The 26028-nt window shown below is 35.2% G+C and overlaps 4 protein-coding genes across 11 annotated transcripts in view; 2 read left to right on the forward strand and 2 right to left on the reverse strand.

Annotated features, from left to right (window-relative positions):
* The window catches only part of Myb (proto-oncogene like protein Myb), a 28647-nt gene extending 13018 nt beyond the window's left edge, over positions 1 to 15629 (forward strand). For both annotated transcript variants that reach the window (XM_011643716.3, XM_011643715.2), the window contains exons 2-10: positions 7628 to 7802; positions 8568 to 8732; positions 9533 to 9848; positions 10023 to 10314; positions 10404 to 10804; positions 10976 to 11286; positions 11526 to 11615; positions 13398 to 13514; positions 13751 to 15629. In XM_011643716.3, coding sequence (XP_011642018.2) covers positions 7628 to 7802; positions 8568 to 8732; positions 9533 to 9848; positions 10023 to 10314; positions 10404 to 10804; positions 10976 to 11286; positions 11526 to 11615; positions 13398 to 13514; positions 13751 to 13885 — 2002 coding nt within the window. In that variant the 3' untranslated portion in view covers positions 13886 to 15629. The remainder of the gene's footprint in view (positions 1 to 7627; positions 7803 to 8567; positions 8733 to 9532; positions 9849 to 10022; positions 10315 to 10403; positions 10805 to 10975; positions 11287 to 11525; positions 11616 to 13397; positions 13515 to 13750) is intronic.
* On the reverse strand, positions 15499 to 20959 carry Rchy1 (Ring finger and CHY zinc finger domain containing 1). Its single transcript, XM_011643714.3, has 5 exons — positions 20199 to 20959; positions 18751 to 19068; positions 18293 to 18571; positions 18113 to 18203; positions 15499 to 18048 (listed from the first exon to the last, which is right to left on the reverse strand). The coding sequence occupies exons 1-5, from the start codon at positions 20631 to 20633 to the stop codon at positions 17993 to 17995; spliced, it is 1179 nt and encodes a 392-aa protein (XP_011642016.2). The 5' UTR covers positions 20634 to 20959; the 3' UTR covers positions 15499 to 17992.
* Positions 20960 to 21005: 46 nt separating this feature from the next.
* On the forward strand, positions 21006 to 23715 carry Ppox (protoporphyrinogen oxidase). Of its 5 annotated transcripts, none has more exons than XM_011643706.2 (3): positions 21006 to 21137; positions 21666 to 22877; positions 23057 to 23715. In XM_011643706.2, exons 2-3 carry the CDS (start codon positions 21762 to 21764, stop codon positions 23378 to 23380), a joined length of 1440 nt encoding a protein of 479 aa, XP_011642008.2. In that variant the 5' UTR covers positions 21006 to 21137; positions 21666 to 21761; the 3' UTR covers positions 23381 to 23715. The 5 variants fall into 5 exon arrangements, with proteins under 5 accessions (XP_011642008.2, XP_011642009.2, XP_088933302.1 ...); XM_011643707.3 differs by having other exon boundaries at positions 21136 to 21166; XM_089077176.1 differs by lacking the exon at positions 21006 to 21137 and adding an exon at positions 21143 to 21176.
* Taf13 (TATA-box binding protein associated factor 13) lies at positions 22934 to 25615 on the reverse strand. 3 transcript variants are annotated; one of them, XM_011643709.3, is made up of 4 exons: positions 25380 to 25600; positions 24857 to 25094; positions 24622 to 24723; positions 22934 to 24168 (listed from the first exon to the last, which is right to left on the reverse strand). In XM_011643709.3, exons 1-4 carry the CDS (start codon positions 25404 to 25406, stop codon positions 24158 to 24160), a joined length of 378 nt encoding a protein of 125 aa, XP_011642011.1. In that variant the 5' UTR covers positions 25407 to 25600; the 3' UTR covers positions 22934 to 24157. The 3 variants fall into 3 exon arrangements, with proteins under 3 accessions (XP_011642011.1, XP_011642015.1, XP_025074856.1); XM_011643713.3 differs by having other exon boundaries at positions 22934 to 23341; positions 25380 to 25599; XM_025219071.2 differs by lacking the exon at positions 22934 to 24168 and having other exon boundaries at positions 24413 to 24723; positions 25380 to 25462; positions 25541 to 25615.
* Between the last annotated feature and the right edge of the window lie 413 nt (positions 25616 to 26028).

Raw genomic sequence — 26028 nt, forward strand, 5'->3', positions numbered from 1 at the left:
TTTTATACATTACGCTTTCAATCAATCGCAGAATTAGAAAACTTTCCTCGTCGTTCTCCAATATTTATTCTTTGAACACATTCTTTCTGACGAATCGCTTTCTATATTATTATATGTAATATCTCCTATTCACATCTTAACAATCTGTCACACGAGAGATCGAATTTGAGATAATTTCTGCGAGAGATTTTCCTCTCGCTCAACGATCCGTGTAATGATACAAAAGATCGTGTTGTGTATGAACTATAGAAATTGTAATCTAATCGAATCGTAAAACACATACGGCGCGGATCTTTGGCCTATGTAGACTTGATTCCCACGGTGGAATTAAAGATTCACGAGTGAAAATACCCATCGCACTTGTCATGGGAACGAGCACCGGGTGGCTCGTCCGATGTACAATCGCCTCGCAATGGGCACGGGGGTAAAAGGCGTGGTATATGACGACAAGGCGCACCTCGACGAACGAGAGGGATGAAACGCGCGCGCACGTTGCCGAGGGTCTTCCCGCCTTTTTTTCCACGTCACGGAGGGGTGATGGAATTCGTCTCGTAGACGCATTCACCTTATACGTAACACATATTTATTTTATATGTGATGTGAGAGAGAGAGAGAGAAAATGTAATAAAATAAATATAGCAGTGAATGACCGGTTAATATATATTGTTATATATAATAATACGAAGAGGGAAGGAGATTATAAAACAAATCAACCTTTTATAGAATGAAAATATTCTTTTATATAAATTGATTTTTTTATTATGTGATTAGGCTTAAATTTTTCCAAAATTTTTTATTTATGAAAAAATTAAAGCTGTTCGAAATTAATTACAAAAAATTATCAGATGATATGAAATTAGCTTTGTGTATATACATATCAATTACTAATTTATTAAAAGTCTCGTTATATTATGATCGCGAAAATAAATCGAGCCTCAACGATGACGATATTCTGATTTTTATTACAGTGCACAAATTTTGGTCACGACGGATGCGGATGAATATTTAATTTCTAACACACGAATAAAGTCTTCATACGCGCGCGCGCATGTACGTACACAACGATACACCGTAAACCTGTATTTTTGTACAACCCCACGGGAACGAGAGGAGCGCGATCACTCGATTATTATTGCCGGCGCGTAATACGCACATGCTTATGCCCTGCGTCGGTATGAGTCACACGATACACACACACATACACACACACACACACACACACATACACACGAGACGTACCTCCTCACATGTGCACGCGTCATATGAGAGCGGGTGCGCATGCTCGGGGAGCGTTCTATTATGGGGAAGTTTGATGGAGCGAGTGCGAGGGCATCGAGGCAGGTGGTAGCCAGATGTCTTTCGGTAAAGACTTCCACCCTGATGTCGTTGGCTGGCTGGCTGGCTGGCTGACTGGCCGGTCGCGTGTATATAAAGTGCACGTGTAGATAGATATATACGTATGCCTACCTATCCATTTATCCGGTCGTACTCGCGCCGTGCGTGTCTGAAACGGCGTGGCGCGCGAAACTCATCTCGGGGGCCCCGGGTATCTCGCCCCGTGGCCTTCCGCGCCGAGCGATGATCCTTCACGAATATTGCGGCCTCATTAAAAATACGGTACGCGCCGAGCGTACCTGGTCTTGGTTGCCGGGAATCTTCCTTCCAGCGATCTCGAGTCGGCCCCGGACTCGGCAAGAGACTTTTATATCGGGTGCCGTCTTCTCTCATGGGATCTTAATATTCAGGATCTTAATATTCGCCTCATGTACCTGTTACCGCGAATTAAAACGTCGAAAGAACATTCGTCTAGCGAGGAATAATCTCGCGTTTCAATTTCTCTGATGCCAAAATTTTATCTTGACTTTTACACGTCACGAAATTATTAATGGCTGAATTTTTTTTTTTCTTCCTTTTTCTGTAAAATAACTCTGCCTAATATTTTAATCGAAACTGGTTCTGCGATGTCAATAACCTTATGTGTAGTCAACCGTGAGAGCCGCCGGAGCCTTGTCTTTGGTGGCGAAAGAGATTATTGGAATGAAAAGAAAACTTGAGTCCTTGGCCACGGAATTTTTATGACGAGATCGAAAATACAAGGATTTCGATGTCGTCAGATGTTGCGAATGTCATGAACACTTAATTATATATCTTGAAAATGGTTTGCTAATTAGTAAGTTCGTCTTCTTTCTTTTAAAACGACAAACCGCTGTGCCCCCTTCCTTTTTATCCGGTAATATATTATTACGCGATATTCGATATACACCGCGACAATAGTTTTGTATTCCAGTCTGCATTTCTATTAAATTTCATTGTTTTTATTTTTTTTATTCTATTTTTTTTAAATAGAAATATAATCATTTTCTGAGCAAATATAATAAATATTATAATAAATATAACAATCAGCATTTTTATGTTGTTGATTAAGTATAAAAATATTTGAGATATAATTTAAACTACTTTCAAAAAAATATATTGATTTTTTTCTAAATAGTCAAATGCATAAGAAGTCGATATGTGAAAGTATGATATTTCCGAATTAAATTTCTATGTAATAATACCATTTTATCGAAAATGATAGTCTAATAATTATCATTTCACATTGTTATGCATTAGCTTTCATAATTAGGTGAAGACGATTCACCTATACGTCGACCAATACGAAGAACGCGGAAATGCTCACTCGGACGTAATACAGATTCTAATGTTTGCTTTGCTGGACAGCGAGCAATCGCAATGTGTGACAACTCGTGTCATCAGACACGAAATCTTCGACGCCTTGGCGCGGAGGGGGGAGGGAGGGGAAGGCAAGCGTCATCGTAAGCGCCGTATCTTGAGTGATCGCAGACGAGACAGAAGCGAGAGGGTGGGACTCACTGGGGTAGCAGCTGACGCCACAGCCATGAACGAACGCTCCCTGGATTCATACACCTGGTCCCAGACACTAGAAAATTGACGAAAGGATCAATTGTATTGCGGGCGTCGCACGCGACCAACGCGACGGCGGGATCTGTATTTGCGTTGACCCAATATTCCATCCTGTTACGCGTGCCAGGGACATAGCGGCGTACAAACTTGCACATTTCGTTCGATAAGGCTCTTATAAAAGCCGATATCTCGTATTTCGATAAAGAATCTTTTCACAAAACGGCGAAGGCAAAAATTCGAAAAGCGAAGTCAAAGCATCTGAATTTTTTATCGTGGAAAATTTGGAGCAAAATGGCACAATTCTAGATAAGATTTGAATCCGCTTTTCGAGATTCAAATATTGGTAATCTTGAACTCAAGCTACGTGGAAAATTTCTTCTTGATCAGAAATAAATTATTTTCTGTGCAAAGATGAATGTTCTTTCTTGAAAAATTTATCTTACATTATTAAATGGATTTTTATCAACAACCTCCAATTCCGTTATTCTTGAAAGATATGATTATGTTAAAAGACCTATCATGTTAAAAGACCTTATTATATCCTGCTAAAATTTTAAAACTATCAGTTTTATTCTATAATTATTACTTTATCATCTGACAACAAGCAAATATTGATACAATGTTAGAAAAACATTCCTCGAATGTAAAGACACTGGCACGACGATGCGATAATTAACTCGTCAAACTCATCGAATTAATTAACGCCGACTCCATGAGGACTTAGCGCTTTTTTATTCGAGAAAATAGTCGAACTGCAGCTTCGAGCGTAGGTTTGTTTTGCCAAGTCGTAATCGTTGATCTTCATCGGTGAACTTTACGCCGTACGGAGGGACGCCTTGCACGATGACCTTATTGTTGCGTGACGTGCGACAGGCGGAAGCGAGGAAGTAAAAGAGGAAGGAAGGAAAAGGAGCTAAGGGCGCCCGGTGTGTCGCGAAGGCGAAATGAACGTGTGAGCGCTGAACGTGAACGGAAGAAGTGCGCACGAAAAAGAGGGGAAAGTTCGGAACTTTGGCAGATGTCCATAGCTCGGCACGCACGGTACCAGGGCTTTCTTTCCCGTTCTCACGAAAAGTCAGATCGTCCGGTCCCGCGATATCGTTTTATTGTCTCTAAAATTTACCGACGTCCGTCGGTGCCCCCCATAAAAATCGCTTGCCTTTCGCTTTCATTCGGAAAGGTTTGCCTGACTTGTATCCCGGAAAACCCTCTACTCAACTTAATTTTATTATATATTATTTTTCTATCTAGAAATTTATTCGTTGATTAACAAAAAATAAATAATGAGCTCTATGAAGAATTGCCGGATCTTATTCATCGAATAAATGGTTATCTTTATTTTGAATTAAAAGCTAATTTTTGTAGTCTTTGTTATATATATCTTAATGAATATACTTTATGTATATTAAAGTTAATTGTATATTAAAGAAGCTCTTAATGAAAATAATTTTTGCACGGTGACAAAAGATATGCCGTTTATCTTCCTAGACAAGTAAGCAGCTGTTGGCGACACCTGCTTGTCGCCACTCGAGCAAAAGTCACATATAAGTTTACCCGGATATTTTATTTGCTAATTTATTGAAATAATGGAAGGATGAAAGAATTGTCATTATCATTGTCTTGTCATTTAACTTCTCGCTTTTCAAGAATTCTTCTAATATTATTCGAATATTACAGTAATTTTTCAGTAACGTCATCGACGAATAGTAGTGGTAACTTTTGTCACAAAAATTCTTTATGCAATGCGAATACTATAATACAAAAGGAACTTTCAATTATTTAAAGATTTCCAAGATCGTTTCTCTTCGTAGAAGCTACGATGTATCTTCCGATGTATTTTCGCGAATGATGAAGAATGTGGAAGTCTTTTCTAAACATTGCACGTGCCTGAAGGATTGGAATTCAAGGATGGCACGCCCGTTAGAAATTCTGAGAAGACGAGGGTCTTTACGTAACCTGCCGCAAAATTCTTGTGCTAATTGCCTAACAATATTCTCTTAACAAGAATTATTGGATATAGTTTCTTTATAACGAAGATATTGTAAAAATTTCAGATTCTCTTTGACTTTCTGATAAATTATCATTCAAATTATCTGAACGAATTTTCTTCGTTTATCTCTAATTCTATGTCCTCAAAATTAATTTTTATTGTTCTACGAAACATTCTGTAATGAGTTAAGAAGAATATTAAACTTAGAATGTATACAAATACATAACGAGCATTAATATTATTCTGACTGCCTCTATGGTTTGTCGATACATTCCATTGCATTGACACACCCTTTTTACTTTCTTACGACTGTACAAGGTTCTTAAAATATTCTCAAGAAGTTACTTGATATACAAATATACGTGCACCTGTAGAGAAATGATACTCGCAAATTAAGAAAAATTGCCAAGACATGATGCGATCGATATCTATCATATATATATATGAAATTGATTGTATCATTAATCGAAACGAGACATACAATTAATATCTTAACTGATCATTCCGTGTGTTGTGCTGATCATTTTGTAGTGTCGGTTTACAAACTTTGACGACTGATTTTTCCATCGAGATATGTTTGATAAAATGAAATTTTTCATTCCTCAATGTGATTAAGATCTCTCGAAAATTAATAGTCATTTATAGCAGATAGGCGTGCCGTTATGAAAGAGGTTCTTTCACTGGTAATTAAACGGGAGTGATGTTATTTTAGCCTGTTTGCATTCCATGGTGTTTAGGCCGCTCGCGATGACGTAATTTCGTCTCTTGTATCGTCTACGGTGCCCAGCAACCGTGCGACTTTAAATAAATAGGAGTCGAAGTCACGCGTATTCTACACGTAATTAATTATCATGGCAAAAGTTAATTTTGTTTTTAATAAAAATTACCTTTTACATCAAATTTCACCTTGTAAACACAGAAAAAATAATTTGAAATATTTAAAAATTAGGTCAGATTCAGATCTGAAAATAATTTTATTAGGCCATCAAAATAATTATTCGTCCAAATTCGTTTTGGTACGATATGAAAAAATCTTTGTATTAACATTATGCTTAACGTTATCCTTATTTTGATGGTCCAAAAGAATTATTTTTGGGTCTGAATCTGGCCAAATTTTGAGATGGTCCAACAAATCGTTCTTCCTGCATATACATTTTTCTTCCCTCGTATGACATTTGTGATGAACCTGATTGAAATGGGGGTCCATTAGGGGGGGAGGGGGGCGAAGATGTCTCCTCGATCGATGGCGCCCGGTATACACAAAGCAATAGGAGCGATAGGAAACCCCGGGCCATCTGCAGCACACATATGTTTACGATGCACGCATACGTCCGCGAGTACTCCACGTTGCTATCGTTGCATATAAGCTAACTATATCCTCAGTCGCTCACCCCGGACTCTCCCCAGCGTATGCAGCTGTTAGGGGCGAGGGAAAGGGGAAAAGGCGAGGGTGAAGCAGATTGCACGTACAGAGGAGCATTCTATATCGCCTTCTGTTCTCGGATGCATTGTTATTCGGCCGGACACTGCGCAGGTCTACCTCTGCGAAACTCACATCCCAGGGAAAATCAGAAATTTTAATTATTTATAATTGTCAACGTAATAATACGAGATACAGGATATTGAATCCTCCCCAAAAAATCCTAGATATTTTTTGGTAACAGAAAAAAAATGATTTTAATGATTTGAAATATTCAAAAAAATTTGGTCAGATCTGAAGACAATTTTGTTGGACCAATAAAATTATTTTCAGATTTATTATCTAGCTAATTTTTTAGATTACTTCAGCAAAATTATTCTTTCCGTACGTAAAAACAAAGGATAAGGGTAGTTTTTTTAAAACAAAGTTAAATTATTAATCATAATGCGCGTCGTTAATCTTCTATAACTTCTAACGTAGGGAATGAACTTCTGAAATTAATCGGGGAGGGTAGTTGGGGGAGGATGTCCTAATAAGGAAGTGCTCCAATTACCTGCGCACAAAACGTGACAGGAAGTTCCAAAGCGAGGGAAGATCAAGTCGCTCGTGACCGCAAAAACCGGGGTTTTCGCGGTCAGAGTTGCTTCCCGAATCCCGTAGTAGTGGCGAAATTAGGAGAGAACGGCGACGATAAAAGTTGCACGACAAAAAAAAAAAAGAAAGGAAAAAGGGAGGAAGACTCGGGGCAGGAAGGATACTCACTCACCCGTGATTTCCCGTCTCGTCTCAGCCGTTACTTCCCGGCAGATAGAAGATATACATGTTCGTTAAAACTTCCGTATTTGAGTTTTGTCATCGTAGAGTCCTGATTCGCGCGAGTGATTATAAATAACGTTACGGGAAGGAAGCCTCTCGTTTTCCTTGGATCCACCATATTATTAGCGATATACGTTTAGGAAGGAGCTTCGACAAAATCTAGTTTCCTACTTTCTCTTTCTTAACGAACATTCTCAAATTAAAATCTAAATATAATTTTGTAAATTTAATGGCGATATTTTTTTTAATAAAAATATCGAGATTATCGATTGTTATTGTTACAATTATTTACATTTGGCAACAGGAGCAAATCAAATATTACAATTGCGTTTTAAGGCTTTTGCAATTAATCAATATTTAGAGATGTTTGTAATTTGCTGTATATTTGAAGAATTATTCATTAAATATTAATTTTGTCTATAGTATTCATTTGACACAAGTTATCTCACGGCCACGATTGTTACTTGTCATTCCAGCTCTCGATCTGGTTACGATTCTAGCAGCGGCGGAGAATCTGACAACGAGTACAGCACGTTAGTTAGCCAAGCAGTTAATCAAGCACAAAATCAAGCGGAAAATCAAGTTCCCATTACTGTCACAAATTACGGACAAGGGAAACACATAAATAAAGGACGATGGACCAAAGAAGAAGTAAGTTCGTTATTTGTAATTAAATAATTTTAAGTTCAATTTTCTTCATATTGTCCTTTCAGAGAACACAATATTATGATTTATTCACTCATTTAGTATTTTATATCTTTGGCTTATCACAGCGGAATAATATTTTTTTTCTCAAAATATCTTACTTAATGCGAGACCGAAGGACTAAATTCGGATCTTTTGCTTAACAAATGACTGTTTTATCATCAAGCTATTTAATATCCCAGTTGATAAGTATTATTTATCACAGATATTTTTTGTCATGTTAATCTGTAGTGAATTAATCGATCTGTAGAGACAAAATTTTAGATATTTAATATCTATGTATTTTTTTATTACAACAAAATTAAATTTTCTTCCCCTCAGCGGATCTTCTAAATTTGATTTCGGCTTTATGTTTTTATACGCCAAGCGTATAAATATCGGCTACCATATCGCTTCCATATAGCAAGTTGAGGGGCAAGAGGACGAGGGGAAAACAATGAGCGTGTGGATCCCCCCGAAAAAAATGTCCACCCTTCGTACTTTCTACAAGCGAGTTGCGTCGCCGTGCCGAGAGGCAGATGCCTCAGTCACCCCATGAAACATAGGGGTGTACTTACACGGCTACACGTGGGAAAGCCTACCGAGGATCGATCGATCTCTCATGCGCTCGTCCTTCCTCGTTTTATGCCATTAAGGCGCTCGAATAAAATGCCATAGGCAAAACAGAACAAAATATTTTCACGTTTTTATTTGTAGCTTTTCCTCTTGCAGGACGCTTTATTGAAGCAACTAGTAAGCGGCGCGGAACAACTCGGCACTGGTTTGCGATGGGACATTATAGCCAGCCAGTTTCCAGATCGGAGCGACGTGCAGTGCCAACAGAGGTGGGCGAAGGTCGTGAACCCGGAGCTGGTCAAGGGTCCGTGGACGAAGGAGGTGGGCATTTGTTGCTAAAGATCCCCAGCGTCGTGCTTCATAATTTTTCTCAAGTTCCGTCAGTCATCGATAATCTTAGATATAAACGACTATGAATGTATACGCGTTTAGCACAATTTACACATAGATTGGGACTTTTTGACAGATTCGGAATTATTGAATCGTTTACAAAAATCAATATAATAAAAAAAAAATCTAAATTTCGAAGTTCAATCTATTCTGTATTCTCATTAGACGATTAGATAGAGCGATATCAATAACACGAGACGATTGTGTCGTATCACCGTTTCTCGATGCCGAATGCTGGGTATTGTAGCGTCGTTATACGGCACTGCACATACCACCTACACGAGGCGAATCGCATACAGACGCGCGGACTCTCCCAGCACTCTCTGTGCTTGCCGCTCGTCTCGGTGGGGTATGCAATAAGAAGAAGCTCGGGCCACGGTGATGCTGCGTCGCCGTGCCAATGCACTTGGCAACAGCCAAGGGCAAAGTAATGCGGCTCCGGGAATCGAATGCGCGTACGTGTGATTATGGCGTTTCCCACTGGTATTCCTTGAGATACCTGCTTGATATCTACTCACATGTCGTCCTATAACAAAACAGATTATTTATATGTTAGACGATAGAAGGTACGGGATATCCTAGGGCATAACTTTTTTTTTTTGAAACCGCATTTCTTTCCGGAATTCAAAACTGATTAGATTTTTTTTTATTATTAAAATTTATTTATAATTCTATTAAGGTATTTTTTGGGATATATATATTTCACTAATATATGTTGTCAAATTCTATAGGAAGATAACAAAGTGGTTGAACTTGTACAAAAATATGGTCCGAAAAAGTGGACGTTAATAGCGCGGCATCTTAAAGGCCGAATTGGCAAACAGTGCCGAGAACGATGGCACAACCATTTGAATCCGGGGATAAAGAAAAGTGCGTGGACGGAGGCTGAAGATAAAATAATTGTCGAAGCTCATCGTAGAGTCGGTAATCAATGGGCCAAGATCGCCAAACTCTTACCAGGCAGAACTGATAATGCGATCAAGAATCATTGGAACAGCACGATGAGACGGAAATATGAAGGTGATGAAGGCAGAATTACGACTAAAGGTACAATACGTGCAATGATAAAATTTAATATGCAATAATACCGTAATAATATATATATATATATATATAATATACAATATATTTTTTATTAAATTATACTTAACGTTTCCATTCATAATACTTGATAGCCTTGATAGAATACGATAAGAAATGGCCGAAACTTATTATACTTAGGCAGAGGGAAGAGAAAAAGTACACAAAGCATTACCGATACACTTCTTCTGGAAGATGACCAGAATCAGATGAAGGTTGCCTCAACTAGCGGCAATAGTTCGACGATAGCGGCGAATAACTCGCAAACTCTTAACATCCAGCAATTGGATTGGGTCAGAGGCTGGGAACAAACTCTAGGGGGATACCAGGATGCGCTGCAACTAAATAGACATACGCAGGACAGCGAAAAATGCGCGTTTCCGTCCAAGAGATCGTCGCGAGCGAAAATCGAAACAGTTTCGTCGTTACCTAAGTATATCATCTTTGAGATAAATATAAATGGCTAAGTGAAATTTTATCATGAAGAATAGTCTTTAACTATCTTTCTTTTCTTTTTCGTAGATATTTCAATCTGCAACAAATACAAAACGAAACTGGTTCGAAGAGTTCAGATATAAAATTGATACCAATGCCGGACTTGGAGGATATACCTGAGCAGCATGTGGAAAAGAAGAGCAGTCCGCCACCTATATTACGTAGACGCAAAAACGCGCACAGTTTGCTACAGAGGATAGACATTTCCGACAATGCGAATCAGTCGGATTACATCGTAACGGGTCAACAAGTGCAAACGGGAAACATTACTCCTTCGACTCCTATCAAGCAACTTCCATTCAGTCCTTCGCAATTCCTGAATAGTCTCAGTCCGGAGACATCCTGGCCACGCGCGAGTACCCCTAAAGCGAGCAGTCCTGGTCCGCTTACAACACCGCAGCCTACCGGTTTCCGACGAAGTCAAAATGGTATATTTTCTACAAGAACACTCATATACTCTACATTAAATAATTTATAATTTTTTATGGATTATACAATTTCTTAAGATAATGTTCACGTGTAATATTATAAAGTAAATTCATTCTATAAAAAGTTATTAGGTTTTTTAGGATTATTTTTTATTGTTATCATTTTTATAGACGGTAATACACCAAGAACACCGACGCCATTTAAAAACGCTTTGGCCGAGCTCGAGCGACGAACCGGAGCGGCACAGTTGCCTGCTACTCCTAGTCGTCTGGATGCTCTGACCGAGATAATAAAACAGGAGACCGACCGCGAGAGTCTAGTTGGAACGAGTGCGATTCATGAGCAAGACTCAGGTTATAGTAGCATGATACGAAGACGCGGTAAAGAGAACAGTGCACCAGGAGGAAAGCGCGCGCGCAAGGCTCTTTCTCAAGCTTGGGCACAGGACAGCTCCGACATGAGTTTTCTTGTGGAGACGCCAGTATGTTTCAGATAATTACTTGAGATAAATCATATTGCGTTCAATGACAAAAGCTATTAAATATTAGTTTAAACAAAATGTATTTGATGATTTGATAAATTCAGAAATGAACATCAGTTATAATTTCATCGGTAATATACAAGTTCAATATAATGATGTTTCAATTTTTACGTTGAACGCATTAATAAATCTCAAGAAATTTGTGACAGGTAACTATATTCCTGTTTTTTCTTTTGTAGAGTAAAAGTTTGGATGCTTCTACGTTATTTTCGCCTGCATCTATGGCGCTGGAAGATAGTTTCTTGACAGCAGGAACTAGTCCCACAAAGGTAGAACAACAACGTTCTCAAAATCAAAGTCAGATTCATAATCAACCCGCCCTTTCCTGGTTCTATTCTCGTACCAACCGTCCTTAGACACGCTAGCCGGCCTTCTAACTTTTCTCTTAACGCTGTCTTTGTACTTAAATTTTTGCCTGCATCCTCACATCTTATTTATTTAATGCTTCCTATTCGTTGTTTTGAGGACAAAATCCAATCTAGCATAGGTATCGATAGTTTTCTATTTTGTTTTTTCTTCTTTTGCTATTTGTATTCGTTTCGTCGCCCAATCCAAAGATTATCATTTTTGTTAATTTTAGATATAATATCATGTATAATAACTAAGATTAAGATCAATTCGATTTATTTATTGAAACTTATATCGGTGACACATCGACACTTTGGCCGTTAATTATTTATGTTTATTTAATATTCTTATTAATTTTATTTTTTTTATTTTAAAACTTTACTAACTTTATAAGTATTAATTTTTATGTAATGTAACATGAGAAACGTACGTTATTTGATGACGCTATGATCAATAGAGAAAAAAAAACACTTGAATTTATTTATGCGCATTTCTTTATGCGACATAGACATTTGTCGGTTTTATAAATTATGATCATATTTATATCTTTCAGAAAATTAAATTATTAGTTATTACATTTTAATCTTGTACATATATGTAATCGGCAGGTGACCGATTTTGTTTCGTTTTTGTTTTGCTTCAGTCTTATTAACTCTGCTGAAGATGGATTCTAATGAGAGATAAATCGCGAATGACTAATATATTGATAACGTTGCTTGCAAAATACACATTAACGTTGGAAAAAGGATATCGCATGATTTATCCTGAATTAATTTTGTCATTTCGAACATGTTAACATCCATTCCATGTCAATCCTTTATCCTAAAGCGAATCCTAGGTATAAAATTTGTGCACGAGCGTAATGTTTTTTTAAATATTTTTATTAATATAGAAAACATATGTAAATATTTATTATTTATACGTATTTGTTTTTTTTTCTTTTTTTTATAATATATTGAGTTGTCGCATGTTAATTACGTACACTAACTAATAAATTGCGTACACTAACTAAAATTCTTATACAGGCCTGGCCTAGCGTACCAAAGTACCTCAATCTTTTCCCATCCAAAGATATTTATACGGGATATTCAGTCGAAAGCAACTTTTGTATACGGCGCGTATCTAAAATGTGAAAGGCCTAATATTTTTTTTCCTTTTTTATGCGAACATTTCTTATTGAGGTAAAGTGCTACGGTTTCCATCCATTTTTTCTGAAAAATTTGTTTTTCAAAAGAACCGAGAGACTTCTTCCACTTTCCTTGTAATTTCTGAATTACGATTTGATTGTTTGACGAGTGCCTGAGGATATGTTTCGATGAAATTCCTAGCTCTTAAGCAGGGAACAGTATACAAATAAAAATCCTTGCCCAGAATTAGTTCAGTATGAAAATATTTATGTCCTTACCTAAGAGCCTAGTCATTCCACAAATTGTGGGTAGTCTTTTTCTCTTTCTCTTATTTTCTCTTTTTAAAGTACATTGAAGATGAGAGGAGAACATACACATGCAAGAATGTTGTAATTCCTTGATTCCTCAGAAAATGTAAACTTGGATCTCTGTCTTATCCGATCAATTACTCATAATCTCTAATTGCTCCTTCTTCTCCTCTCTCGTCTCCTTCGATTTACTTTTCGAAATATGAAACTATTTTTCTAAGAATGTCTCTTATTCGCCGGCTGTAGCTAGTGTGTCTATCCTTTCCAGACTCCCCACGACTTTATGTCCGTACAACGGAAGCCGAATGCCAAGAGAGCGATCACATTCGACGCATTCGACTGTATCGTCAGCCCTCTGCCTCTCAGGCCGGTGAAACGTATCAAGGTAAGTTTTACACTCTGTTACTTTCGCACTTGTCTCACAGAGACAATTAATTATTTAATCGCAGCTAACCATAAATTGTGTCTATTTAATATTGCTGCATATAGTAATATTGATAGAATATTTTATTTTATTAAGTTAAATAAATATATTACGATACGATCGATTACTACACAGACATAAACTTTGGAATTAATATACTTAGAAGATTTTAAGATTTTTTTCCACGTTTTTCACAGGCACAATTGGAAGCGCAATGGGTAACGGTGGCATGCGGTCGTACTCGCGATCAACTTGAGATGACTCGTGCCGCCCGACGTTTTCTGAGTAGTCACGGATACCTGCCGTTGCGCCCGCGTTCTCTGAATTTCTGAGAAAAAAGGAAAAACAGAAAAAAAGAGTGTAAAAAAAGCGAAAAACCGGCGCTCGGTCGCACTTTGTGGTACAAAAGAAGGAATGTTATTAAACTAGTCGTATAGATGAAGATATAGCACTTCCGTTTCAGGAACGCGCAATCAGTATCGGTTATTTTACGCGTCATGAATTCGAGAGGTGAATTAAACAACGAATTCGATGATTGACCTCGATGTGCATGGATTAATTTTGCATTACGCAGAAAAAGAATAAATCTTGAAATAGAAACAGAAATGGAAATAAAAATGGCAGTAATATTACTCTTTCAAGGATTCTGAATCGTGATCGAATCAGCTCACAGATTTAATATAAAAACTTCTCTCTTCATCTTTTTTGGAGAAATTCATGTTTTCAACTAAACTTCTTATTTTTAGAGAAAAGATTTTTGTCGAACGATTTGATTGATTTACTTTCCTAAAAATCATTATGAGATACTCAATAAATTACTTTTTTCTCTTTTATAAAACTGTGTGATTAAAATTAAATATAATAAATTATATACAACAAATGAAAAAACAGATCTAAATGAAGCAAAGAAATAGTTTTCGCGATTTGTTAAATTAAATATCTTTTTTTTATAGAATTATCCTGTTTTGTGATTGCATTTTTGGAAACTTTTATAAGTACAACTCATATAAAAAGTTAAATATATAATTATATATGTGTATATATATATATATATATATATAATTATTATATAATTATTATATATATTATGTTAATATAATATATACTAAATATATGTAAACTTATTTTTTATATATACAATATTAACATAGATCCACCTCTGAATTAACAAACGAAAGAGTAATAAATAAATTAGGCTTGTATAAGAAATAAATGAGAATATACTAGATTTCACAGATTCAACCCGTATGTGCATTGCAGAGTTAAAAGTTTCTCGTATTGTATGAAGTTATGCGTTATAGATATCGGTAGTTTTGAGCGCGTCGAGTGCAATTAATTGAATTCACTTATGTGACATACGAAAGCCATTGAATTCGCTTATGTGACATACGAAAGCCACAGTGCAACTAAACTTTCATCGAAGATTGGGGTTTTTGCACTTAATCGACTTTATTTTGTCGCGCTGTTTTTACCGATATATTTATATAAGAAACGCTAATACAAAAATAGATCTTTCATTCACGTACTAGATAACGAGAAGTAGGATACTATATATAATTTTATTTACAATTTTGCCTGTGAATTCTGTCCTGTGAGAAAATGATCTCAATCTTCATATTTAAAATACGGTAGATGATAATCAAGTTATTACTATTTATCATGTTGACATTGTATTTACTGTCTTAGATGATTTCAAAAAGATATCTGGCAAGTGGAGATTATTTTATCATAGGATAATTTTTATACCGAAATGGCATCCTACTTCCGTTTCTTTTCATTGTGAGATTTCTGCACGTATTTGAAAGATTGATTAAATGTAAATCAATAAATTAGTACTCGTTACATCAACACACAAAAGATACGCGCATTTTCTCGTATGCAAGTATCCTTTCTTGTCATCCTCTTTGTATGTGGGAAAGATTAAAAAAAATAAAATTGTAGCTGATTTATTTGATACAGTAGTATATTATACGTAATATAAAACAAAATCATTATTGCAACCATTATGTACAAAGAGCCTTTGTAATTCATATTTAATTTACAAGTGAATAATAAAATCGTGAATAATAATCACAATGGAGTCTACGTATGTCGTTCTGTGTCACAGTTTTTCTAATGATAGATTGGACGCGTAATATATAAGATGCTTTTAAGCTGTAGACACATCTAAACAGGTAAAAACATTTAATATTATTAAAGTTATTTCAATGGTACTAGTAAATGTAGTATACAATTAAATGCAATCATCATAGCACTCATTAGTACTATTCCTGAAAGCATACATATTTGTATGAAGAAGGAATATTAACGAATGTGACGATTAAAAATTGCACGAGATTGCTCGTTAATGTATAGAATTATATAGTAACAGTATAACATAATATGTAACAATATAATATTTAGCAGCCTTAAAAATGTTCGATAAATTTTTATTTACGTATGTTTTATTTTTATAACATACATATAAAAAAGAAACCTACAGATTTTTAGGACTGCCCAATATTTATGATCTATTAAAAATATCACTTATTAACGACATCATTAAAATCACTAAAAATATCATAAAATATCACTAATATTTGCAAAAAGAAAAAATGAATGCTAAATGGAATGATAAAGTTGAGGATCACTAGTATTGATTTGTTTTTCAATTAGAAACAAGATCTTGAAAAATTATATTTTCAATGTAGGATTTTTAATAATCCCATGGAACTATCAAGTTTGCACTTTAAATAAAGGTACTATGTTTATTAAATGTTAGACCGTTTATCGTAAAGTAAATATACATAAAGACTACTATTCACGGTAATTAGAAATTATTCTTTATCGTGATAAGATAGCAATTCGTGATTAATGCCGTGGCTATCCGAATATTTCATCTAGATATATCTGTGTGTACAATTACACTAAAATATTATGTAGCCTTGTGTATCAATAGGTGAATATATTAGCTTTTACATAGAAGAGAATGCATTCTCCTTCGGGAGAAATGCGAATTCAATATACGCTCATTAAAATGCACTGGTACATAGGTAACATCTTAGCATTATTCAACGAAAAGTATTTTCCCCTAATTATTCACTATATTGATATATTTCATTATTGTATTACTGTGTGCCACCCGTGTAAATTCATCTGCGTTTCGTATAAAACATTCATATTTACGAGAAAAATTCGTGAGTGAGCGGTAATACGCGCTCGATCTTCCGCGACTAGATTATGACTAAATGAGATCTTTTTTTAAACAAAAGAATGTATTCATGAATAAAGCTGGAAGCTGATAAGGAATTTACGAAAATTTAACAGATTCAACCTTTGTTTCGCTGTTGGTTGATTCATGTGGAATGTAATTTAATATACGATTCATTAGGCCACCAGTTTATGCATGTACGTCAATATAGATGCTACGCATATATTTTTCATTGCCAATAATATAATTTTTTCGGCATTTACGTGATTATAAAAGCATATATGTGCAGCATAGATAGAATTTTACTCAAAACAGGGTGACACCGTACTACATTGCCTAGTATATGAAAAATTTTGACATGAGACATCTCATATTATTTTCATCTTTTCTAAAACACACGTACACACACATACGCACACGCACGTACCATTTTACCATTGCTAATTATTTTCTTAGGCATAATTAGTAATCAGCGATTAATGCAATTGCCAGTTTAAAAATAAATCTAGCTTTGTAGGGAAATTCACAGAAATACAAAATATTCAAAGATTTATCGCGCAGAATTGTTATCTATATAGATCTATATAGATTTTCTTATGATTTTTGGAATTTCAATCTTTTTTATTAAAATTGTAACTACAATTTTTAAGCTGCAAAAGGAAACGTGAACGCTTTAATTATTACACTTATCGTTGAAAATTGATAGTATAAAAATAAAAGAACAAAGTAAAATATATCAATGTATTTTTCTTGAGAAAAACTCTATTTAAATATAATCTAAATATATTTTTAGAGATTGCGCGATAAGCCTGGAATATCCTGCACAAAGTAAAAACATCGAAAAACGATATCTTCATAAACGTGATATGCGTAAAGAAAATACGCGGATCTACAAAATATTTTCACATTGATTTAACTTCAACTATTGCTTTCATTATAAATTAATAAATATAGATTTATAGAAATATTTTTGCTAATACGCTACATGTTAACGATCTACTCAATCTGTGTCCATAGATTAACCATTGAAAACAACATATTCGTTTTAATAACAGCAATAGTTATTTAACAGATACTTCATGTTTATGTATTTCGAACAATCGAAAAGTACTAAAGACAACAAAAGTGCAATTTGCTACAAAAAAAATGAAATAAAGATAAAATTCTAAAATACAAATACTCTCCTATTATCTACTATGGTATATTCTTTCCGCTCGATAAACAATATCGAACAGTCCAAACTTTGGCTTTACGATCCCTCTTTCTCTTCTGTAATACCAGCTGCTTCGTTCAGAGCATCGGGATCTGTAAACGAATTCACGTAATCGTCCATGAATGTAAAGCAATTCGATTAGCGATTGATCGTTACCTGAGCAAGGAGAGCCTTTTATCCTGCAGGTATTATAGCTACCACAGTTTAAGCACTTCAATCCGACGATGTGAAACTTTACCGTAGATTCCTGAAATAGGTATCTTGCCATTAATATCTCTTAATCATTTTCCACGCTTTTCAGCATTTGGGATATATGTATGTAGAAGTAGATTTGACCTCATGGCAGTCTTTACATAAGATATCGGTTTTACAGTCGTTATACTCCTCCGGCATTGGCGTCAACGACACTTCCGCATCCAGATACTTCCACAAGTCCGTCATGTCCAAGAGCGATACCTGGCAGGACGGGCAAGCGTAATGTCCCGAGTTCAACAGTTCCTCGAAACACATACGGTGAAGCAAGTGTCCGCAATCGGGAATGTGACATGGTATGCGACTCGTGTGAATGTCTTCCAGACACACGGGACAATTGGAATGTGAGACATTCTCTATGCACTACAAAGAAAAATTCATTTGAGATTTTACATATATAGCAATAATTACAAACTGTGTAAACAAGTAAAACACAGAAATGTATTTAAAAAAAACAAGTTATTCAATTATTGTTCTGAATATATTTTGAATATATTTTTATCGCAAAGATGCGTGTATTTTATATTGTATTGTTTCTTTACCGTATGCCCATTTTGTAATTGAATTGGCAAGCACATATTGCACTTGGCGCAGTGAAAGAATTTGTCACGACCACCGACTCTACAAATTCCACATCCATCGCAATGGTATTGATTTTTATCTTCGTCATCAAAGAGGTTGCATTCCAGGCATGTATATTTGCCAAATTGGCAATGGCAATTCTGACAAGTGGCTTGAACAGGTTGACGAGTATCGCAGAGGACACATATCAATTCTGTGACTTCTTTCCTATTCACTGTGTGCGTCTCCTGCTCATCATGACAAAACCGACAGGTGTACACTTTGTTACAGCATGGAGTCTGTAAAAACAAGAATATATAACAAGATTAAAATAGAAAAGAAAATAATTCATTCAGAAACAAAATATATCTCTTGCAGTTATTTTTTTATTTATACATAAGAATGTTCCACAACATATAACTTATATACAAAATTAAAATGTATAAAATTCTTAAAATTTGATATTGATTTAAGAGTTGCAAATATAAAAACAGATATTCAACATATAAACTATAACAATATTCCTTTCTAAAAATATAACAATTTTAATTTCAATAAAAACAATCTTTACTAACATTGCTTATTGTATTAAATCAATGTTATTTTCTATATTACAAAATATAACATCTTTCTCTGTACTTTTTTTACTTGCAGATACTAATTTAATTTAATAAATCGTAATAAAAAGTTTTTAAAAATTAGAATGGGCTGAAAATATTTATTGAATATGCATCTTCTACTTGACCTATTCTCTTAAACTCTATATTGCTTTATACTCAACTGCAAACTTTCTTTCTCACTTTTATCAAATTTAAAACATATGTATCTCATTTTATATAAGCATAATGAGTGTATCTTAATTTAGATTTATAGATTTATTATCAACACTAAGCATGATTACAACCTTTTTTATATACATAAAGCATTTCAAAAGCAAAGATTAATAACTCATGAGGCAATTAGAGAAAAAAAAGTTGGTACAAACATAGAAATGCATTATTTTCAAGTTATCATCATTTTTATATTGAAATTTTAAATCGCCTTGCTTTCAAATTTTTTTATCAAAATTGAAAGAAAGAATGGTTTTTATGAATTTTATAACATAATTAAAGTTAAGTAAAAGTTGCTTTAGTACTATATACTATACAGGACTGCACCATGTAGAGAGACAGCCTGCTTAGCATCTCTTGGCAGAGATTAGAACTAGGAAAAAGATTTCAAATTTTAATAGCAATAACTCGAAAATGACATTTTTGGACTCCTGTTTATGCTAACTATACTTCCTTGTTTTTATATCCTTATTCATTTCTTAAGTGATTGATCTCAACTTACAGAACATCCTGTATATAATTTATAATTATAGCAAGCATAATATATCTTCAGAAAGAAACATTGTTGAAATGCATTTCCTCCATTCTCGAGCTCTTACCACAAACTTAGACTTTCGTTTGTAGTGCTCGCAGCCATAATTATTCTTCGAGATGGCAAGTGTCTCCTTTCCCGAGGTGGACGGTAGATACATAGTCCAGACACAGTCTCCCTTCTTCACGGATTTCCGTGCTTCCTTACGTGCTTCCCTGTTCTCCTGGTCTGCGCCAGCCTCGGCCGCGACAGCCTCCTCGGCATCGTCCTCGTGCTCCGCGTCGGTGCTACGACTCGGATCGCCGTCTTCGCAATCCGCGGCGCGCTCATCGGCACCGTCGTGAGCGGACACCTCGCCGTCGCGATCCCCGGCGGCCTCCTCGGCGCCGCCGTTACTCGGCATCTCGTCGTCGCGACCCGCGGAGGCGCATGTCTCCTCGCTGTCGCTGTCGTTCTGCATACCGACGTATCTGATTCCGATGCTCTTACCCGTCGGCCTCATCGACCCAAAACACGATTTTCCTTAACGCCGTTGCATCTCGCGCCCTTCGAACGGCGCGTCGTCGTCGTCGTCCTCGTTGTTGTTGTCCTTGTCCCCGCTGAACAAGATCACCGTCGTGTCCTCGGACGACACGCGACTAGTACTCTCTGCGCGCGACAAAAACGCTCGGGACGACGCTTCGAACTGATCGCGATCGAACACGAGGGCAGTTCACGGCCAGCCAGGTACTGTGCGAAAAGTACGCGCGGTCGGTGAAATTCCGGGAAAGCGGAATCGATTCACGACGACTCCGTCACAAATAGGAGAGATCCGCGATTTCACGATCGTCACGGACATGAACGCTGCAGAGTTTGCAGTCGGTCGGTCGTTGCAACATTTCGCAAAAGACGTTAGTCACGAGTAAGTCCCTAGGGCGGGAAGGGAGGGGAGCCAATCCTGGACAATTTTCACGAATATCAGCGATATGCGGGACGATATGCGAGAGGGGAGAGAAGAGAGTAATCGGTATGAAGTTTGATGAAGTATATTTATTGGTTAGATTTGGTTAGACTGCGAATATATGGAATTTTTATAATAGAATATAATTTGAGATACAATATTTTATTTAGAAATTTATTTTTTTTAGAAAGGGAGAAAATTAAAGGATATTAAAAACAAAAACATTAAAAATACAGAATGCAGGAGAGATCTCATATATATATATATTTCCATATAAATCGTGGAACATAACCTATTATCGAGAGGAAATTTGAAAAATAATTATTTATCACTTTTCTGATGTTCTTTTTATCAACACTCTTGATGCAAAATAAGATTATAATATTAAAATAGTCGAATCATGTATTGCCTTCATGAATCAATTTATAAATTAATACTTATTTTAACACTTTAATACTTATTTTGTTTTGCTTACGAACACAAAATCATTTTTTAGTTATGTAATACTAATAATGTTTATATAAATATTAAAAAATACATTAAATAAAATATCCGAGAATTATATAAATAGAATAAACTTTATTTATACTTCAGCCTTTCAGCTAAAAAGGAGAATATCAAAATACAAGTGTCTATTTTATAAAGACTATCGGAGCAATTGGATTTTTAATACTTTTGAAGAGTATTAAAATGACAGTGATACTAGGAGGTGGCATATCAGGACTATCAGCGGCATATTATGCTGCTAATGATGCCAGAATTTCATCCATCATTTTATATGAGGCTTCTAATCGTCTGGGTGGATGGATTCGCAGTAGAAGTTCACCAAGTGGAGCGATTTTTGAACAAGGGCCTAGAACCATAAGATTGTTTGGCCGAGAAGGAGAAAACACCCTTAATTTAGTGAACGATTTACAATTGAAAGACAAGATAATTCATATCGGGCCAAGCCATCCCGCAACGCAACACAGATTTATCTACATGAATGAAGCGCTGCATCTTTTACCAAATTCCTTAAAAGGTATTTTTAAAACAATTTCGCTACTGGATCGTCCCTTAATAAATCGCCTATGGACAGATTTGAGAGCTCCCAAGATATCCAAGGAGGATGAGAGCATTCATAGTTTTATCCAGAGGAGATTGGGTCAAGATATTGCGGATAACATCATCGGTCCTTTAATTTGTGGGATCTGTGCAGGAGATGCACGCGAGATAAGTGTCAATTTTCTGTTCCCAAAGCTGTTCGAAGCGGAACAAAAATATGGTTCAATAGTAAAAGGCTTGCTAGCGGAACGATTGAAACGGATCTTCTCAAAGTCGAAAAATGATTCAACGAAAAGGGATGAACATGATTTAGTACCTGCGATTGGATCCGATTTGGTAGAAAGAGGACGAAGGGAACAATGGATGATGTGGAGCTTGCAGGGAGGGCTCGAGCAGCTACCTCTGGCACTAGTCGATGATTTGAAAAAACGAAATGTGGATATACAGACCAGTAAGAAATGTGAGAAACTTACGTTCAAGTCAGATCATGTAGAGCTGTCGATCAATGGCAATATTCGGAAATGCTCACGCGTTATTTCAAGTTTACCCGCAAAGGTTCTGGCCGAACTTTTGCGGGAGCAACATCCTAAACTGTCGGCAGAATTGAGGGCGATCCCCACCGTGACGGTAGGAGTAGTCAATCTTGAATTTCAGAGTGTGCTGCCTGTGCAGGCATTCGGCTTTCTCATACCTCCGAAGGAGAATCTACCTTTATTAGGAGTGACCTTCGACTCCTGTGTATTCTCTCAAGGGTCTTCCACGGTACGTATGGCTCAACAGTTTTATTGCCTGTTTCTTAGTCGAATCACAATTTAATCTTCATTTCTAACGTATTTTTTTATTTATATATATACAAAACTGCGAGAATTATAAACACAAGTAAAAAAATATATATAATTTTCTGATTATAAATTATGTATAAATTATGTAAAATGACTTAGGTATTGACAGTAATGATGGGAGGTGCATGGTTTGAGAAACACTTCGGATCAAATCCCTCGGAGAAGCAATTATTAACGACGGCGATCGAACACACCAAGAATATCTTACGAATTGAAGAGGAACCAATCGCACATAACGTTGCCATCCTGAAGGATTGTATTCCGCAGCACGTCGTGGGTCATAAAGCACGTGTGAAACGCATCCACGATTATATTTCTGCGCATCATATTCCTCTGGCATTGTGCGGTTCTTCTTACCAAGGTGTAGGAATCAATGACGTTATTCTGTCAGCAAAACAAGCCATTCGTGATGTTGTAAGATAATCACGAGATTGTTCACTACATGTAAAACCGCAGGAGACTAGTAGGCAATATACAAGACAAACGAAATCACATGCAAACTCTGTACATGCTGAATCAAAAGAATCAAATCATGCAAAAAAAAAATATTACATCGTGTTTTAAAGTTAAAATAAAAACGCAAGAACACTAGATGATAAACATTAGATGATTAATAGTTCTTAATTAGTAACTTAAATGGTAAATAATTATTCTGCTGAGCGAATGCATACGCATACGAAAATGAAACAGCGAGATGTATTTTATGTAAATTTGCATTTATATTAAATGTACAATATATAATTTGTTATGAAATATAACATTACTTTTATTTTATACATGCATATGTGTGTGTGTGTGTGTGTGGGGGGGGTGCGCGCGTGTGGTGACACACACACACACACACACACACACACACACACACACACACACACACACACACACACACACTATATTAAAAGTTACATATATGTATATATATATATATATATATATATTAAAAATATAAATGTATAAAATAAAATATATATGTAAAAATCTTCCTAAAATCTAGTCAAAAAAACTCGTTTTTTTTTCATATTTGTGTAACAGAAAGAAAAATATATTTTTCTGGAAAGCAGTGTTTTTCAGTTTTTATCTTGCAATAGTGCAATCGTTTAATTCGATACTTTACTGTTTATGTATCGAAAATAAATTTACACTGCTTAATGCTTCTCTATACATGTAGCTTTACAGATTATATAAGAACGTCAAAAAATTTTGTTATACGTTATCTGTAATAAAAGACAGCAATTAAATCTTGCAGACAGTCATATAATGTTATTGCAAAATAAAGCAATGTTACCCCAGCGATAAACACAATTAACACTAGAACTAAACTGTCAAAATAAAACTGAAATCTTTAAATTGAAAGCTATTTCTGTTGATTAAATTAAATATTTAAAAAATAAAATGATTTTTTAAATATCCTTCAAATTGATGGATGTGAAGTAAAATTAGATACTATTCTAATGTTAATGAAAAAATAATTTTTTGTTCAAGGACCATATGCAAATCAATTATGTAACAAAATAGATTGCATTAATACTATTTGCAAAATTAATCATGCTAATCTGAATCACTCAGATAAACAAACGTTTCAAGTAGATTAACACAAATTTGTACATATTCAGTTTTACACTTGTTGAGAGATACATTACAATTATGTGTCTAATCTTTGACAGTACCTGCATATTTAACCTCATCGAAAGCCTTTCTTGCTTTCTTAAGTTCTTCATTCATTGTTAAAAGATCTTTCACTCTGGCATATTTTCTGGGATCTTTCCTCACTGCAAATATAAATTAACAAAATACAAAATAATAAGGAGTGACAGTATCGACAGTAACTTTTTATATAAAAAATAGAAAGCTTCAAATAATCATCTTAAAAATTTATATATATATATATATATAAATGTTTACCTAAAAATACAATATCTTCTACTTGAACTCGTCCTGTACGTCCAATTTCCATAGCTCGATGTGTCATCTCTGTTATAAATTCGATAACCAAATCCTCCAAGAAATCAACGCTCTCTGTATAAGGATTCTGATCATCGCCGAAGCCATACATCATGCAGCGTAGTTCTTTGGAGAAGAGACGTTTTCTACCACCAGGTAGAGTCCCACCAATAGGAATTTCTGCTTCTTCATCTTCAAACTAACAAAATAATTAAGCATAATTAGTAAAAAAATGGTTACAATAAATAATTATTTATAAATCTTATTGTTTATATATTGTATACATACTATAAATAATCTATTATATAAAATTGAAGTTATTTGAACATTTCTTTTGAGAGAGAAATATATTTTTTAACTTTTTTAATATTTTCGTTCATATACAAATTATAGACGGCAGAAATATGCATATCAAAATAGACAGTTTTAAAGACAATTTCGTGTGTTCAGGTTTATATTTACTTATGAATAAAGCGAATCCAACCTGTTCGAAATTTTCTTCAGCAGACATCGTTTTGTAGACTAGATTAAATCTTGATAATTCTTTAGCTGTTCTTCGTGATTTTTCTTAAAACAATTGATTGCTTAATCATGCAAATGTTTTAATAATTTTTATAATATAATTTTCTAAGCAAATACACATACAACGTTGGATGCGACAGGAGATTGAGGAAGGTTAACTTGCTAACTCTGAATTGATCTCGGAGACCTCATGTGAAGGAAATTCAAAACTCTAGATCGTGTGAATATATATTGCCAATGTCAAACGGGATTGAAAGGAAGTGCTTTCTATTCCTTCAATCCACAATGTATTAAAATGAATTAAAATTGATTAGAAAATTTTGGGTTTATTTTAATCTATTTCCAGATGCTGGGATACTAATTAATCATCACAGACAACATAGATCTAATCGTCTTTCAGATCTGTCATTTCTTTCTGGAAATGATTTGTTTTAAAATTTTAGCACTTTTTATTTTTACGAATGTTATCTTTTTAAATTATTTTAGAATAAGTTATGGTATTACATTTTGTAATATTCAACTTTTCAATAGCGCATCTCTACTATTCAGTATAATTCATTCTATCAAACATATTTGTAATAAATATATTTGCCTGCCGACTAAATAAGATT

The sequence above is a fragment of the Pogonomyrmex barbatus genome, unplaced genomic scaffold (genome assembly GCF_055798465.1).
Source record: "Pogonomyrmex barbatus isolate J1 unplaced genomic scaffold, ASM5579846v1 scaffold2, whole genome shotgun sequence".
NCBI classification, from domain to species: Eukaryota; Metazoa; Arthropoda; class Insecta; order Hymenoptera; family Formicidae; genus Pogonomyrmex; species Pogonomyrmex barbatus.